The sequence below is a fragment of the Oncorhynchus tshawytscha genome, linkage group LG12 (genome assembly GCF_018296145.1).
Source record: "Oncorhynchus tshawytscha isolate Ot180627B linkage group LG12, Otsh_v2.0, whole genome shotgun sequence".
Classification (NCBI taxonomy): domain Eukaryota; kingdom Metazoa; phylum Chordata; class Actinopteri; order Salmoniformes; family Salmonidae; genus Oncorhynchus; species Oncorhynchus tshawytscha.
The window spans coordinates 33,996,215-34,015,644 of record NC_056440.1 but is presented as its reverse complement, the minus strand read 5'-3'; the positions used below and the strand labels follow the sequence as shown (position 1 = coordinate 34,015,644).

General features: G+C 41.7%; 1 protein-coding gene across 14 annotated transcripts in view; it reads right to left on the bottom strand.

Moving 5' to 3' along the window:
* The window catches only part of LOC112264093 (nuclear receptor corepressor 2), a 122,979-nt gene that overhangs the window by 64,626 nt on the left and 38,923 nt on the right, over positions 1-19,430 (bottom strand). For 11 of the 14 annotated variants that reach the window (XM_042331618.1, XM_042331629.1, XM_042331622.1 and 8 more), the window contains exons 4-5: positions 18,086-18,263; positions 140-328 (exon numbers count right to left, since the gene is read on the bottom strand). In XM_042331618.1, the coding sequence (XP_042187552.1) occupies positions 140-328; positions 18,086-18,263 (367 nt within the window). Of the gene's footprint in view, positions 1-139; positions 329-7,970; positions 8,086-18,085; positions 18,264-19,430 lie in introns of those variants that run through there. The other 3 variants (XM_042331623.1, XM_042331624.1, XM_042331633.1) reach the window with 2 other exon arrangements.

The window sequence follows — 19,430 nt, the reverse complement described above, 5'->3', positions numbered from 1 at the left end:
GATTGATTGATTGATATACCTGATTGCACTTATTACCAAATCTAAAACCATTATCTAAACACAGTCTCATAAATTACAAACAGACAAGCACCAAACAAACCGTAGTGAAGAAGACCTATAACCCATGGTTGTACGGTACCTGTACCTGTTTCTTGCGTAGCTTGCAGATCTGTTGCTCCACCATTGTAATCTCCCGGTCCACACGATCCATGTTCTGGATGAGCTCCTCCTTGGAGAAGCGAGCGGGCACCAGGTCCAGATCAGGGTCCATCTGGGCCGGGCTGACGGGGGAGATTGGCTCCAGCTTCCCCATGGAGCTGCCCCGGTCCTGGAGGGAGATAATAGGTGACATAGAGTAGTGGTTCCCAAACTAGGGGGCGGAGCGCGAGGGGTTCAAGAGTAAGTTTAAAGCCGGACTGAAAAAATCCAACAACAAAAAAAGGAACGCAGTCCGGCTTTAAACTTACTCTTGAAAGGTGTAATAGTAGAATACAAAAGGTGCATTTTCAAAATTGGGTAGTGCATCATCAGTTCCTCTTGTCATGTTAGTCATTGCATCAGAAATGTCCAGATCAACTAGCCCATGTCAGTTAACGTTTTTAATTAATTCATTTTTTGCCAATAGATATGTCATTTTTTTGTCACTCAAATATCACATGAATACACAGACATGGGAAAAATACATAGAATTTCAAGAAAATTTGCTTTGAAACTACAACATGTTCTTTGCACCGATGACAAAATGTGTAGAATTGCAGGAAATAAGCCTTATACTTGCTGAACTTTCTTCACCAATAAGAGGAGTCTGGGAACCCCTGACAGAGGATGTTAACTCATCAGTTTATAGGCGTTTCACAATACTAACACTGCTTACTTAGTCCATTATGCAAATTATCAGGTTGCTTGGCAAACAGAACACAAAGTATACAGTTATAAGGTGAACTTCTAGAAAGGCCTGAACACAGATGGATGCAAATAGATGGATCTATTCCTATGTTTAGATTGCAGCCATCAATTAGACAGCAACGCTAAACTGGCCCAGCCAAATTCTGTAACTGGTTTAGAGGCAACAATGACATGCTGCATCTCTGTCTCAGTATTTCTCTCTCCCTCTCCCCTCTGTATGTGGTCTGTGACATGGTTTACTCCGATAGACACGTGATCTAAACACCCTGGTTACATCTCCTTGGGGAAGGCAGCGGCACGCTATGATAATGAAGTCCTCTGGGTAATAAAAGCTTGTGCCAGTGTCTCGGTTACTAACGAATATTAAATCAGACAACAACCAGGTATATTCTAAGAACACTCTCTGTGAGGATTTTTGGTTTGATTTGGTGGATGAAATACACAGTTCCAAGGACTTTCCCGGGGGGGATCCCTTCTGTACATAGAACTGAATGGATGGGCTGAGTTGTACCTTGGATCCAGAGATACCCACTTAACTGCATAAGTCTGGTGCAGGGATCATCAACTAGATTCAGCCACTGGCCACTTTATCTAGAGCGTATGGTCACGGGGCCGGAACATAATTACAAATAATTTGAAGACTGCAAATTGACCGCAAGAAGCCCAAACAGATATATTATTTAACCATCACATACACTAAATGACCAAAAGTATGCGGACATCTACACGTCAAACATCTTTGGTTTTACACTGCTGCTACTCGCTGTTTATTATCTATGCAGTCACTTTACCCCTACCTACTTGTCCAAATTGCCTTGACTAACCTGTAACCCCGCACATCGACTCTGTACCGGTACCCCCTGTACATAGCCTTGTTATTGTTATTTTATTGTGTTACTTTTTATTATTTTTTACTTTAGTTTATTTAGTAAATATATTCTTAACTCCATTTCTTGAACTGCATTGTTGGTTAAGGGCTTGAAAGTAAGCATTTCACAGTAGGGCTGCTGTATTCGGAGCATGTGACAAATAAGATTTGATTTGTTTAGATCTCATTCCAAAATCATGGGCATTAAATGGAGTTGGTCCCCCTTTGCTGCTGTAACAGCATCCACTCTCCTGGAAAGGCTTTCCACTAGATGTTGGAACATTGCTGCGGGGACATGCTTCCATTCAGCCACAAGAGCATTAGTGAGGTCAGGCACTGATGGTGGGCGATTAGGCCTGACTTGCAGTCAGCGTTCCAATTCATCCCAAAAGCTGTTTGATGGGGTTGAGGTCAGGGCTATGTGCAGGCAAGTCAAGTTATTCCACACTGATGTCAACAAACCATTTCTGTAAGGACCTCACTTTGTTCACGGGGGCATTGTCATGCTGAAACAGGAAAGGGCCTTCCCCAAACTGTTGGCAGAAAGTTTAAATCAGAGAGACGTCTAGAATGTCACTGTATTCTGTAGCATTACGATTTCCCTTCACTGGAACTAAGGGGTCTTACCCAAACTATGAAAGAAACAGCCCCAGACCATTATTCCTCCACCAAACTTTACAGTTGCCACTATGCAGGTAGTGTTCTCCTGGCATCTGCCAAACTCAGATTCCGTCCGTTGGACTGCCAGATGGTGAACTAAGATTCATCACCCTAAAATAGGCATTTCCACTGCTCTAGAGTTCAATGGCGGCGAGCTTAACACCACTCCAGCCGACGCTTGGCATTGAGCATGGTGAACTTAGGCTTGTGTGCGGCTGCTCGGCCATGGAAACCCATTTTATGAAGCTCCTGACGAACAGTTCTTGAGCTGACGTTGCTTCCAGAGGCAGTTTGGAACTCAGTAGTGAGTGTTGCAACCGAGGACAGACGATATTTACATGCTACGCACTTCAGCGGCCCCGTTCTGTGAGCTTGTGTGGCCTACCACTTCGCGGCTACGCAACACTTACAGTTGACCGGGGCAGCTCAAGCTGGGCAGAAATTGGACAAACTGACTTCTTGGAAATGTGGTATCCTATGACGGTGCCACGGTAAGTCACTGAGCTCTTCAGTAAGGACATTCTACTGCCAATGTTTGTCTATGTAGATTGCATGGATGTGTGCTCGATTTTATACACCTGTCAGAAACGGGTGTGGCTGAAATAGACGAATCCATTCATTTGAAGGGATGTCCACATACTTTTGTATATATATAGTGTATATCCCTCTAGTACGCATTTGAAATAGATTTCCAAAAAATGTAAATCACTTGGAAATGATTTTCTTTATTTATTTATGTTTTGCTCAGAAAACTTGAGGGGCCAAATAAAATAACCCGCGGTCCAAATTCATAACACGGGCCACCAGTTGGGGAACCCCAGTGGTCTCAGTGGTATTGCTGATGCATGTCTGCAGGAGGGTTTTGCTTTGTGCTTGGTCAGCTTACATGCTGTACTTCTCTGAGAAAGAACATTGTCAGCAGGCGAGGTGCGCCCTGTCTCCATTTCAACTAACTTACACATACTGTACTGTATACAATAGGGACAGGCAAAGAGGACTATAGTCCATAATTATTCAGTGTAGCTTGTCATTTTACAAGCATGGACTAGGTATTTGACAGTTACAGAACTGTACATCCTAATCTCAGCCAAGGATGAGAGAAGCAACACTCCAAAGGTTATTCATGTTACACACATGGGAAGCTTTGCTGAAAAGAACAATAGCATCTTAAACCAACAACTCCCAATAAGCCACTGATCCCCCAATTGTAAACCCCCGCCAACACACCGTGAGTGTGTGTGTGGGGGAGACAGCAAGAAAATAGAAGTGTCATTGAGTGGGAACCATGTTTCCTCCTGCGTAAGGTATGTGTGTTTGATCCAGCTTCGGGTTTAGTTTGGTGTTATTTTTAAACTGCTAAAATGAGCATTATAACAATAATCTGGAGGAAGCAGGCAGGCTAAGTCTAGCTGCTCTCTAGACCTACTCTAGCTGAAATGTCACCGGGAGGAAAGGGGTTGAACGGACTAGCTGGGCCTGAAATGGCGAGGCTCCAGGCTGATATTCATACACTTCCATTACATGAGACGCACACAATCCTACCAGTGCCTTTTTTTGGCTGCTAAGAGTCTCCCTTTCTAATTATAGATGTGGCATGCTGCTACAACCCCTTGTTATAGATGAAAGGGGCAAACTGCAGTTCAAACAATAAGGAAGTGGTCACTAGCTTGTACCGAGGCGGTCTCAGATCCATCACGCTGAGAAATGATGTAAAAACTGGCCGAGATGAAAGAGATGGCCTAGCCTAAATATTGTGTGATTGTGTGTTTGTCCTTTGAAGGAAAATCCTTGATATAATGTCTATAGAAAAGGCAATGTAGGAGGATGAAATTGTAGTCCTACTTCAATGAACTGAAATATCATATAAAATGGTAGGTACAAGGTAAGACCTTCAGAACAACGGTCTGAAAAGCTACAAGTTTCAGCTCTGCAACCTCCTATACCAGAGTTAACTCAAGGACTTTGAGTTTGTGAGAGACATTGAGGTGTTTGGTCAGGAGGGGTTTCAGAGGGAGATCTATCAAAAAGAGGGTTAGTTCTCCTGGGGATTCAAGTGTCGAGACCCACATCATGTCTAGGACCTACATCACGACTGTCCTCTGTTCTTGTGAAGAGCAACACATCTCCACACACTGCTAGCAGACAAAGTGTGAAAATAAGTGACCCCGATGTTAAAGCCTGTTCCCACTGCAGATCAGATACCCTGGCTAATACCACTCAAACTCAACCAACTTTAACTTTTGGACTGTGTGTACGTGTACAGTCGTGGCCAAAAGTTTTGAGAATGACACAAATATACATTTTCACAAAGTCTGCTGCCTTGTATGATGGCAATTTGCATATACTCCAGAATGTTATGAGTGATCAGATGAATTGCAATTAATTGCAAAGTCCCTCTTTGCCATGCAAATGAACTGAATCCCCAAAAAACATTTCCACTGCATTTCAGACCTATCACAAAAGGACCAGCTGACATTGTGTTAGTGATTCTCTCGTTAACACAGGTGTGAGTGTTGACGAGGACAAGGCTGGAGATCACTCTGTCATGCTGATTGAGTTTGAATAACAGACTGGAAGCTTCAAAAGGAGGGTGGTGCTTGGAATCATTGTTCTTCCTGTCAACCATGGTTACCTGCAAGGAAACACATGAATTCATCATTGCTTTGCACAAAATGGGCTTCACAGGCAAGGATTTTGCTGCCAGTAAGATTGTACCTAAATCAACCATTTATCAGATCATCAAGAACTTCATGGAGAGCGGTTCAATTGTTGTGAAGAACGCTTCAGGGCGCCCAAGAAAGTCCACCAAGCGCCAGGACCGTCTCCTAAAGTTGATTCAGCTGCGGGATCGGGGCACCACCAGTACAGAGCTTGCTCAGGAATGGCAGCAGGCAGGTGTGAGTGCATCTGCACACACAGTTAGGTGAAGATTTTTAGAGGATGGCCTGGTGTCAAGAAGGGCAGAAAAGGAGCCACTTCTCTCCAGGAAAAACATCAGGGACAGACTGATATTCTGCAAAAGGTACAGGGATTGGACTGCTGAGGACTGGGGTAAAGTCATTTTCTCTGATGAATCCCCTATCCGGTTGTTTGGCATCCGAAAAAAAAGCTTGTCCGGAGAAGACAAGGTGAGCTCTACCATCAGTCCTGTGTCATGCCAACATTAAAGCATCTTGAGACCATTCATGTGTGGGGTTGCTTCTCAGCCAAGGGAGTGGGCTCACTCACAATTTTGCCTAAGAACACAGCCATGAATAAAGAACGGTACCAACACATCCCCCAAGAGCAACTTCTCCCAACCATCCAGGAACAGTTTGGTGACGAACAATGCCTTTTCCAGCATGATGGAGCACCTTGCTATAAGGCAAAAGTGATAACTAAGTGGCTCGGGGAACAAAACATCGATATTTTGGGTCCATGGCCAGGAAACTCCCCATACCATAATCCCATTGAGAACTTGTGGTCAATCCTCAAGAGGCGGGTGGACAAACAAAAACCCACAAATCCTGACAAACTCCAAGCATTGATTATGCAAGAATGGGCTGCCATCAGTCAGGATGTGGCCCAGAAGTTAATTGACAGCATGCCAGGGCGGATTGCAGAGGTCTTGAAAAAGAAGGGTCAACACTGCAAATATTGACTCTTTGCATCAACTTCATGTAATTGTCAATAAAAGCCTTTGACACTTATAAAATGCTTGCAATTATACTTCAGTATTCCATAGTAACATTGACAAAAATATCTAAAGACACTGAAGCAACAACCTTTGTGAAAATTGATGTGTCATTCTCAACTTTTGGCCACGACTGTACACACACAGTACATGTGCAATGAATGCATGCCTGCTGAGTGAGCACAGGCTTTGATAGAGCGTGTGCTGTATGTGCAGTGTTTCAGTGAACATACACTGAGTGCACAAAACATTAGGAACACCTGCTCTTTCCATGACAGACTGACCAGGTGAAAGCTATGATTCCTTATTGAGGTCACCTGTTAAAATCACTTCAAAATCAGTGTAGATGAAGGGGAGGAGACAGGTTAAAGAAGGACATTTAAGCCTTGAGACATGGATTGTGTATTTGTGCCCTTCAAAGGGTGAATGGGCAAGACAAAATATTTAAGTGCACTTGAAGGGGTTTGTGTGCCAAGAACTGCAACGCTGCTACATTTTTCAGGCTCAACAGTTTCCTATGTGTATCATGAATGGCCCGCCATCCAAAGGACATCCAGGCAACTTGACAACTGTGGGAAGCATTTGAGTCAACATGGGCCAAAATCTCTGTGGAATGCTTGAGACCTTGTAGTCCATGCCCCAACAAATTGAGAGCAAAGGGAGGTGCAACTCAATATTAGGAAGGTGTTCTTAAATGTTTTGTACAGTCAGTGTATGTACGACAATTGGAAGGAGCAGAGAAAACATCCTGTTGTTTTCATGTTAGCAGGTGTTTGTGAGATCACATGATTTAGTCTTGTTAAAAACAGAAAGAGGTGCACAACTCCTCTTAGCCTAAGTTACATTCTGAAGTAGGATTAATTTTGTGTCAATGGCAATGCTCGAACCCACAGAAACAAGAGACCCTTAAATTTACTCACAGCAAGTGCCACTAAGTGGGGGTTAGCCTAAACCACTCAGACAACCGTGTGAAGCCTGACCTTCCCTGACCATAAAAACAGCCTGTGCCAAAAGCTAATCAGTACAGATTCAGAGCTGCCAGTAATGACTGACAATACACAACCAACCAGCAAACAGGAGAATGTGGGGGAAAGGTGTCCAGGGAAGGGGGCAGCACGCACACAGGCATGTGACTATGACATCCAAGCTGGCAGTCTGGCATAGACATGAAAGGTATTTTGGTTCCCACAACAGCATAAATCTCTCTGTCAGAGTGACAGGTCAGCCCACATGTTAGTGCAGTGTGGGCAGAGTGTGGCACGCATGGAAATTTGGTGAAGTTACAGATTGGAGGTGTGAAGTAGAGGCCTTCATGGGTCCAAAAAGGTGGAACCGTTCTGAAATTGACCTGTGGCTTTTACACCCGGACCCGATATGCATAAATAAAAAAATTGAGACACCCATTCCGAACGGACCCGAGGACAACTACATTCGTTCCGTATAGACCTGGTCAGATCTAGACCCAGTACGATCAGTGGGGGAAGCAACAGAAAATGCTATTTTTAAGCTACTTAATTAAATTGGAGCTGATAAAGCGCAAGGGAGAGGAGGTAGAGAGAGGTGCCACTCTAGCGGGGGCCATGCGTGCTGTGCGTGTAGGCTACCTTGACTGAGCGAGTGACACCGGGAGTTAAGCAGGGAGGTAGAGACGAGACAGCAACCAACCAAACCGACTCGCACTATGGGTAGACTAATAGCGCCTATAGCTAGGTTATTTATCAACCAATATGATTACGTAGTAGAACCCGTCTTGAGTGCATCAAATTGGGAGAAGCTAGTTAAGCTAGCTAGCTAGCCTAATTGAGGCTGCATGCACTTTCTTGTCCTACACAACTCCGTTCAGAATATTAAGTAGCATCCTACCTGTTGGCTCTTGTTTGTTGTAGTCCATCTTTCTCCTTTAACTTTTCATTCCGTTATTTTAATTCCCATTGGGATTAGATACCTCCTAAATTTTGCGACAAATAGAGGCTCTATGACTGAAGCCTATTGCAACGTTGATGACTTATGATTAGCCAACAACAACAAGCTACACACGCCACTTTCGTGAAAAGCAAAAGCAGCAGCATAAATTCTACAATCCCTCTCTCTCTCTCTACTGCAGCAGTCACATTTGAGACCCATGACAATCATATCTGATCTGACGCAGACCCGTGAAACTATTTAGAATTCTGGATTCGTACCAGCTCAGGATTTCGGGTACAGGTGGATCCGTGAAGACCTCTAGTGTGAAGAATGACCTTCCAGCCCCCAGACAGTAGCCCTCCCCCTCCAAACTCCACCCCCCACACAAAGATAACAAACCTACATATTTTTTTATATAATAATCTGAGAACTAACAGCCACCAAAAAAATTTATAAAAAAAGACTAGACAGTCAAGGATAATCTAAATTCAAAACATGTTATGGCATTGGGCCCCAATTGATTTTATGTGAGAGTCACTCAGATAGCATAAAAACAAGGCATTAGCTTTGAAACTGCCATTTCTCTCTCAGGCCCATGACAAAATCTCAGTAGACTGACTTTAAAACTGCAGCCAAGAGGAGGACCTCTAAAGCCATTATGATGAGATGGGATGAAATGACGAGGCCCCAGGCTGCTAGTCATACATGTGCATCACATTTTCAACGCCGATGCCGATTATTGGAGGACAAAAAAAAAGCTGAAACCGATTAAAATCGGCCAAATTTTTAACATGTATTTGTAATAATGACAATTACAACAATACTGAATGAGCACTTATTTTAATTTAATACAATACATCAATAAAATCAATTTAGCCTCAAATAAATAATGAAACCTGTTCAATTTGGTTTAAATAATGCAAAAACAAAGTGTTGGACAAGAAAGTAAAAGTGCAATATGTGCCATGTAAGAAAGCTAAAGTTTAAGTTCCTTGCTCAGAACATGAGAACATATGAAAGCTGGTGGTTCCTTTTAACATGAGTCTTCAATATTCCCAGGTAAGAAGTTTTAGGTTGTAGTTATTATAGGAAGTATAGGACTATTTCCCTCTATACCATTTGTATTTCATATACCTTAGACTATTAGATGATCTTATAGGCACTTTAGTATTGCCAGTGTAACAGTATAGATTCGTTCCCTCTCCTCGCTCCTACCTGGGCTCGAACCAGGAACACAACAGCCACCCTCGAAGCAGCATTACCCATGCAGAGCAAGGGGAACAACTAATCCAAGTCTCAGAGCGAGTGACGTTTGAAACGCTATTAGCGCGCACCCCGCTAACTAGCTAGCCATTTCACATCACATCGTTACACCAGCCTAATCTCGGGAGTTGATAGGCTTGAATTCATAAACAGCAGAGCGGCTGGCAAAACGCACAAAAGTGCTGTTTGAATGAATGCTTATGAGCCTGCTGGTGCATATCATTGCTCAGTCAGACTGCTCTATCCAATCATAGATGTAATTATAACATAATAACACACAGAAATACGAGCCGTAGGTCATAAATATGGTCGAATCGGGAAACTATCATCTCGAAAACAAAACATTTATTCTTTCAGTAAAATACGGAACCGTTCCGTATTTTATCTAATGGGTGGCATCCATCAGTCTAGATATTCCTGTTACATTGCACAACCTTCAATGTTATGTCATAATTACGTAAAATTCTGGCAAATTAGTCCGCAATGAGCCAGGCGGCCCAAACTGTTGCATATACCCTGACTCTGCGTGCAATGAACGCAAGAGAAGTGACACAATTTCACCTGGTTAATATTGCCTGCTAACCTGGATTTCTTTCAGCTACATATGCAGGTTTAAAAATATATACTTCTGTGTATTGATTTTAAGAAAGGCATTGATGTTTATGGTTAGGTACACGTTGGAGCAACGACAGTAGTTTTTCGCGAATGTGCACTGCATCGATTATATGCAACGCAGGACACGCTAGATAAACTAGTAATATCAAATATGTGTAGTTATAACTAGTGATTATGATTGATTAAGTTTAATGCTAGCTAGCAACTTACTTTGGCTTCTTACTGCATTCGCGTAACAGGCGGGCTCCTCGTGAGGCAGGCGGTTAGAGCGTTGGAATAGTTAACCGTAAGGTTGCAAGATTGAATCCCTGAGCTGACAAGGTAAAAATCTGTCGTTCTGCCCCTGAACAAGGCAGTTAACCCACTGTTCCTAGGCCGTCATTGAAAATAAGAATGTGTTCTTAACTGACTTGCCTAGTTAAATAAAGGTGTAAAAATATATATATATATACATAAATAAAACATTTAAAATCGGCAAAATTGGTGTCCAAAATTACCGATTTCCGATTGTTATGAAAACTTGAAATCGGTCCTAATTAAATCGGCCATTCCGATTAATCGGTCGACCTCTACATCAGACACATGCAATCCTACCAGTGCCTTGTTTGGCTGCTAAGCGTCTCTCCCCCACCCCCGCTAACTTTGCCACCGCTGCTGAAAATAAATCCTTTGGACAACACCGCACACACACAATCATGTACGCTGCTGCTACTCTGTTTATCATATATCCTGATGCCTAGTCACCTTACCCCTATAGATATCTACCTCCATCACTCCAGTATCCCTGCACATTGTAAATATGGTACTGGAACTGATCCTGTATATAGCTTCTTACTTTTTCAAAATTCTTGTGTGTTTTTGTTCTACCTTGGGTTTGGAGCTGGCAAGAAAGGCATTTCACTATACTTGTGCACGCGAGAAATTGAAATACCTCATCCCTATTCTGTTCTCCAAGGGCTGTGGCCGATCACCAAGCAGAGGCTTAGACAGCAGACGGCCTTCCCTCCATCTAATCCACCTCTCATTGAGGAGAGAAAACAAGACTCATTGTGCTGGGTGGAAGGAAGTCACGCTGTCGTGGAACTACACCTGTGGATCTGCCTGGACTCCATTACATATCAAGACACAGCAGTGGTGGGAGTCTGTGATTGACTCAGCCTGAATTTAAAAACAGGTAAAAAAATTGTGCGTCACTAGTCTTAATACAATACCCCATAATGTCAAAGTGGAATGCTGTTCGAAATGATTACAAATTAATAAAAAATGAAAAGCTGAAATGTCTTGAGTCAATAAATATTCAATCCCTTTATTATGGTAAGCCTAAATAAGTTCAGGAGTAGACATGTGCTTAACAACTCACACAATAAGTTGCATGGACTCACTGTGTGCAATAATAGTGTTTAACATGATTTCTTAATGACTACTTCCTCTCAGTACCCCACATACAATACATTTTTATTTATTTAACCTTTATTTACACAGGGAGTCACAATGAGATTAAAAATCTCTTTTACAAGAGAGCCCTGTACACATTACAATAAAAACAGATATTAAAACATACACGTGTATAAAACAATATAATACAGCACACAATTAACAAAAAACTAAAATGTACTAAAAGCAAATCGCATTCAACTACATGGAGGTCCTCAATCAATCATTTAAACTGCCTGAGTGACACCAGTACATCTAACTGCAGTGAACTCTACAGATTGTTCCACAAATTAGGGGCACAAAAAAACTACACAGATTTTCCTAAATCTGTGGAGACTGAAGGGATCTCTAGTGTTATCCATTCCTGTGAACAGGATTGGTAACTTATGATTCTTATCTTAATGAATGAAGTTACATATGAAGGGAGTTTCTGTCAGATTGCTTTGTAAATAAATCAAAGAGAATGCAGCTCTCTTCTTACAGACAGAGGTCCATCCCACATTTTTATACAGACGACAATGATGGGTCCTAAAATTGTCCCCTGTGATGAAACGTATTGCAGAATGGTAGACTGTGTCCAAGGGTTTTAAAACCGAGGTTGTGCCGCGTGCATGTAAATAATACCACCAAAATCCAATACAGTGAGAAGCGTTGCTTGAACTATCTTTCTCCTGTTTTTAATATTAAGGCACTAAGGCATTTCGATATTTAAAAAAAAATATCTTGGATCTTAGCTTCTTAGATTTTGATATGCATTGTGAAGGACAACTTGTCATCCATCCTGTCAGGTCTCTCAGACGAGCAGTGAATTTCAAACACAGATTCAACCACAAAGACCAGGGAGGTTTTCCAATACCTCGCAAAGAATAGCACCTATTGGAAGAGGGGGAAAAAAACAAACATTGAATATCCCTGAGCATGGTAAAGTTATTAATTACACTTTGGATGGTGTATCAATACACCCAGTCACTAGAAAGATACAGGTGTCCTTCCTAACAGTTGTCGGAGAGGAAGGAAACCACTCAGGGATTTCACCACGAGGCCAAGAGTGACTTTAAAACAGTTACAGAGTTTAATGGCTGTGATAGGAGAACCCTGAGGATGGATCAACAACATTATAAGTACTCCACAAGACTAAACTAATAGACAAAGTGAAAGAAGGAAACTTGCACAGAATACAAATATTCCAAAACATGCATCCTGTTTGCAACAAGGCATTAAGGTAATACTGCAAAAAATGTGGCAAAGCAATAAATTTTGTCCTGAATACAGTGTGTTATGTTTGGGGCAAATCCAATACAACACATTACTGATGATCACTATTCATATTTCAAGCATAGTGATGACTGCATCATGTTATGCGTATGCTTGTAATCGTTAGGACTGGGGAGTTTTTCAGGATAAAAAAAATGTAACTGAATGGAGATAAGGCAAAATCCAAAAGGAAAACCTAGTTCAGTCTGCTTTCCACCAGATACACCTTACAGGAGGACAATAACTTAAAATATAAGGCCAAATCTACACTGGAGTTGCTAACAAAGAAGACAGTGAATGTTCCTGAATGGCCGAGTCACTGTTTGGACTTAAATCCGCTTCTAAATCTATGGCAAGACCTGAAAATGGTTGTCTAGCAATGATCAACAACCAATTTGACAGAGCCTGACGAATTTTGAAAATATATATATATATTTTAAATGGGCAAATATTATACAATCCAGGTGTGGAAAGCTCTTGGAGACTTACCCAGAAAGACTCACAGCTGTAATCACTGCCAAAGGTGATTCTAACATGTATTGACTAAGGGGGTTGAACGCTTATCTAATCAAGATTTTAAAAAAACATTATTTTTTTTACAAACGTTACAATTGGTCTTCCACTTTGAAATGACAGAGTATTGTGTGTATATCATTGGCAAAAAAAATGTCAATCAATTTTAATCCCACTTTGTAACAAAACAAAATGTGGAAAAAGTCAAGGGGTGTGAATACTTTCCGAAGGCACTGTATATGCCTGCTAGACAGGCTGCTGCTATTATATAGTCTTGTCTGCTCTCCCTTATCCTGTCCCTCTGTCTCTTACTCCTCCCTTTCCCGTTTCCCCTTCATCTGTGCCTCTCTCTGTATTTGCCCTTTGCCTCTGTTCCCCATCCCCCGCTCTCCTCTCGTTTTGCTCATTCTTTCCATACAGTGGTTGAATCTGACAACACTTATATAATGGCTTCACAGCCCTCAGCACTGAGGAATTACTAGCGTTCCTGAATATTTCCCAGCTAGCTTAGAGAATCTGTGTGTGTTTTGCAGTCTCCTTTATTGGCATATCTATTTATCATTCCTTGGCTGGCTGCCTCCTGTAGCAGTTTGAAGTGCTCTGTACCATGTCAGGAACATCTCACTAGACTAGCAGTATCTCTGCTCTTCACTGTGATGCTGCTGTTTTCATCTTCCTCTGCTATGGTGCTTAATCCTGAGAGAGGCCCATCAAATCTAGGTCAGCAGCTCCATTATTTATTAATTGTTTGTTTCACAGCTAGCTCATATTCCCCACATATTCCGTACTCAGAATCCCCCTCCCTATCCTCCTCCCAGTCCCAGCTCACAATGTGGTGTCTAATAATACCCTGGCTGCCCCAGGGGAAGATGCTGCCACTCAGCAGGATCTCACACAGCACAGTAGAGGGTGTGTGAGATGTCCTTGTCCTTGCCGCTGTCCCAACAGGCAGGTCAGGCCAGGGATGACTAACACCGGGTAGAGCTAGGGCTGTTACGGTGACCGTATTACTGCCACACCGGTGGTCACAAGTCATCATCGCAGTCAAATTCCACATGACCATTTAGTCACGGTAATTATGCATCTCCAAGCTCTGCTGCTGCTGATGGTCATTAGTAGCCTACCAAACTTGATAAGTGCCTGGTACTCAGCACTCTGTTGTCCCTCTAATCACTCTGACATCAATTCAAATGTTTTCGATAGTCAAATCAAACACTTCATGAAAGCGCATGAGCTCATGTTGAGCAACATTTCAATAGGCTATGCAATTGTGTGAGAAAACAGAGTTTTGAAGGCTTCTATTAAAAATAGGATCCCATCAGCTTTCTATAGGCTAGGCCTACTATATTTATTAACTTCACTAATAATCACATTGCTTGTCTTTACAACAGGAGTATAGCCTACCTGGCTGGAATGAATAAACCACGGGAAAAGCATCTTCCATTCGCTATTTAGATGCATAGATAACAAGTATTTTTTCCTGCTGCCCCTGTTCTGAGACAGGTGCATGATAATGGTGCAGTCTAAATCAAAACAAATTTCACACATATATTATTAGGTGTAAAGACAACACTAAATCAAGAATAGTCTGATGGGTGACAATATTAGCTTATCGCTTGTGAATGATGTATTATCCCTTGTGAGTGATGCATTATCCCTTGTGAGTGATGCATTATCCCTTGTGGGTGATACATTATCCCTTGTGAGTGATGCATTACCCCCCGCGAGTGATACATTATCCCCGCGAGTGGTGCATTATCCCTTGTGAGTGTTGCATTATCCCTGGTGGATGATACATTATCGCTTGTGAATGATGCATTATCGCTTGTGAATGATGCATTATCACTTGTGAATGCTACATTATCACTTGTGGGTGATGCATTATCACTTGTGAATGATGCATTATCACTTGTGAATGATGCATTATCACTTGTGAATGATGCCCAGTGTGTGCAGTAAGGAACGAAACATGCTTTTTTTTGCAACTTTTTAAATCATAGTCGCACACCTCATGCAGACTAGCCCATAGGCATAACCGTGTTGATAAGGTTCGTATCACAACTAAAGTGGGCAAATAACGTTGCCAAAAGAATTAAGCACATTAATCTGCTTTACAACCGGTGTAGAGCCTAGTTGGCATACACCACCGGTCAAAAGTTTTAGAACACCGACTCATTCAAGGGTTTTTCTTTACTTTTACTATTTTACCATTCTGATCTGTTGCATCAGCCTCATTGCTTTTAAATGTTTGTGGTTGTATTAATTTGGGATCTATCGCATCCAACAACTGTCCAAGCGTATGTTTGGAATATTTATTTAATGCACAGAAGAACAAGTTGACCAAAAGAATGGGTCAACTTTTGTATTATGGGGGATAGTAGATTAACATAGGCTAGTGCTGTTTGTTAGGACTACTCATCTTGTTGGCTGATGAAAAGTATGCTAAATGTAGACAGTTCTTCTAAAATCTTCAACGTGGACTCGGGATTTGATATGTCCCCAATGTGTGTCCGTCTTCACTTCTAGCCTACTTCTTAGCTTTGAGAAGGACCTTATCATGTGATGGGCATTAGCTAATACGAATTGAGATATCTGAGAGAGCCATGTGAGCGAGAGGTGCTTCGGAGTATGGCAGCCTGGGGAAGGGAATTATAATTATTATATTAATCCGAAGAGCACAACAGCCACTTTGGTCGCAAAATGCATAGATGTTTTAGGGGGCATTACAGCCACACAAGGGGGTTGTCATCTGGAAATTCAAGGCCTGGTGAAAATATTATCAAGTGCTTATCAAATTGTGAATGAGAGACTGATGAAGTGTGTGCAGCCTGCACAAGAAACAACTCAGAGCCTTTCATGCAACTTAAAAATAAAAAAAATATTAGTCGCATCATGCAGCCTTAGAATGTATTAAACATCAAAACATATAGCCCAACATTTGTATCTCAACTAAAGTTGCAGAAATAACTTATAAATAGCATACATAAACAGCATATAGGAGGACCTGTTTCTTTGTTAAGCGCTCAACACAGAATAGCCACGTGTGCACTTCCCTGGCAATCATTTGGAGAAAATGTCCTGTCTATTTTATTCAGCTATGTTCAATTCTATTCTTCATACTATAAAATATATGTTTTTAAATAGTGCCATGGAATGCTAAGCAAATATGGTCTGCTAAATGAGCTGGTGTAGCCCCCAGCCATATGGCATAGCCAGATCAGGGCCTAACATAAGGACAACTCAGAGTATGCTATTCTATTATTCTGAAATAGACTACATTTTAATTCATATCATGTTCCTTTAGACCTGTCTAAAGTAAATAGTTTTATTGTGAAGGCTATATTACATGGATTTATTAGACTTTTAAAATGGTGATGTTTCAAAGGTCTGCATCAGTGGACTGTAGGCTATGCGTGGAAGCCAGGAGTTGCCCAAATGTGTTTATGTTCATTAACGGTCAGTTACAGTGACACCGGCAGTTATTTGCTTGATAATCAACGCCACAGCCCTAGGTTAGAGCAGGATAGTTTTCACAATGAGGCAAAGCTCATTCTCTTGCCCCTTATTCAGAAAAGGACTAAATTGACTAGAAATTAAACATCCTCCGGAATAGATCAGCAAAATGGCCAAAATTACTATTCTGCTAACATTTGACGTGTAGAAGACACCAACAGGACATAGCTAGCTAAACAGCAACAGTAAGTGTGGGTGTAACAACATAGCACTCTGGGAACAATCTTGGTTACTAACAACTCCCACTGACGCCAGGTGGTAGAGTATGAGTGGGAACAATCATTTCTTCAGTGCTTTTTCAGAATCACCTTCCAGGTGCCATGACTTGTTGATGAGCAGAGAAACAGTACTAGCAGAGTGTCATCCACTGTGTTGATGACAGGTGAAGGGAGACCAGAGCAGTGAGCAGCACAACCTTCCCCGAGCCTCTGACCTAGAAAACAGAACCTGTAGAAAGCAACACACACTGACTGTGCCAGCCCTATTCATGGGACACATTCTCAGAGCTAGCTAACATTCCACACATCTGTGTCTGCTGCCACTTACCGTAAAACTTTAATTAAACGCAGTCTCAAATAGCAGCTTGTCCCTTTTAATAGCCAGGAATCGCCACACATTTCAGCAAATAATTGCCAGTTTCAAACTAAATGCGGGATCTAAATGAATTTTTATGAGTGAACTTCAGTGAGTACCAGAAAGATTGAGCAAAAGAAGAAAAAGGAGAACAACATTTCCACTGAGGAGACTTTTTACACAAAATCGGGGATGTATGATAGGCAGCCTTTGCAAGTCTCATTTGCGATAGATTTGTTATTATAATGTTTATACTGGTTACAAACGGTGTGGCAGTCTTTTCAACATCTTACAGAGCAAAAGCTTCCTGCATTAAGGAAATAGATGCCTGGACCAAACAGAAGGTCTCTAAAAAGCGCCGGTTGTGTTCCGTGACTGAAGCAAATAAATACCTGCGCTATTCATTTAAGACACAGCAGTCACCAGTGCAGCTAAAGCAGAGCACAGTTGTTGTACAGTAGGTCCGGACCTCTAAAAGTGAAAGGCAATCTGCATTACTTATGACTGGCTCACCTCCATCAACGAACTGATCCCTTGCTGAAGAGGAAATATTCATTACCATTAGCTGCTATGTTATGCATTTACACTGTTAAACCTATACTTTGAGGGTTTCTGTGACCCAGCAGGCACATAGAAAAATATATTCAAGTCAGTACCCAGCCATTCCTGGGAGAGAAAACAACAGCACAGCTACTTCCCACATCACTGCTTGTTTACTCTGGGCATTTAGTAGCTATAAATAACCACAGAGTGTCAAATGACTCACCACACCATGCTAAATAACCACTTAACCTCAGCCAGCCAGGCGAAATGTCAGCACAGTTAAGAGAAAGCTGTCCTATCCAAATCAGCACTTTAAACCAAACCAATCAAAATAGGAGTACATTTCCTAAGTAATCAACACTGACCTTTGACATGTCCTCTGCCCCTCCCAGAGGAAGTTGTGGGCGGTGGGCTGAGTGCCTCATGAGAGACTCCGCCCCCATGTCCAGCCGAGGACGCTTCATCTCAGCATATTCCACCTCTGATAGGCTGTTGGGATCAGGCAGGTATATGTGCTCATAGCGGATGTGTTGCTCCTGACCTCTGTAGGGACAAAGAGAAAGACAGGTAAACAACTAACATCTGTAAGTATGGTATATCAGACTAGGAGGAAGTCAAGCCAGCAAACTGGCACCATAATAGTTCTGAGCTGATGTAATAAAATAACCACTGGATATTCAGAACTGTATATTTGTTAAATCAATTCACACAGATCAAATTCAATGTTGCGGGGCATGAAATAAAAGCCCTCTATTTAGGGCTGGGCGATACGGCCAAAATATCATATCATGGTATTTTTCAAATTTGACAATATTTTATGCTTTGATTAATAAAAGTTCAACAATTGCATTATAAGTAGTGCGTGACCCTAGGGTGGCAGCACATATCTGAAGTATTTCAATGGGTTTTTCACCATTTTGATTATTTTATACTGTTCAATTCAACTTCAACCTAAAATAATTTCCTGCATTTCCATCAATTTCTGCATTTCCTGCACTCATTTGAGATCATTTCCACACTGCCACGATATGGGCAAAAATACTAGGCCTTATTTTTAACCAAATGTTGCAATTGTGATTTAGATCAAAACACTTGTGACCTTTTGGAATCATGGAAATAGAATGTTTATTATAATTCTAGTTAGAATATAAATAATAGTGGGCACTTTGAACACAGTGTTTGACATGACAACGAATGAAAATGCAGCGGACGAGTTATTGTGACAGGGTAGGAACCAAAGTGATGGTCAGTGTTCCCTAGCGGACCCTATAGTCTTTGGCTACATTAAATCTTTATTCATGTAGCTAACATATTCATGCTTCGCCTATTCCTCTTGATTAAGAAGATACTGTTGCACAAACAACATGCTGATTTAGGCCTCCACCAGCACTGGTATCAGGCTGTATTAGCTAGCTACGTTTGCTCTGACTCAGTACTTTTATTAGCTAGTTAGCTAGCCATCTAACTTATCCATTAGCATTAGTAGCTAACACGATTTAGCTTAACTTGCTAAGAAAAAACAAAACTAGCTGTTTGCAGATGTAACAAACACAAAATAATATTGTCATTATAGAACGCTTGTGGATTTATATTAAGATCAAAGTAGAAACAACATTGTTGCATGTGCTGCATTGACCATGCAGGCTGAACGAAAGTGTCTCGTGGTCAAGCAACAACAAATGTGCTCCTTGAGTGACAGGGGGCGGGACT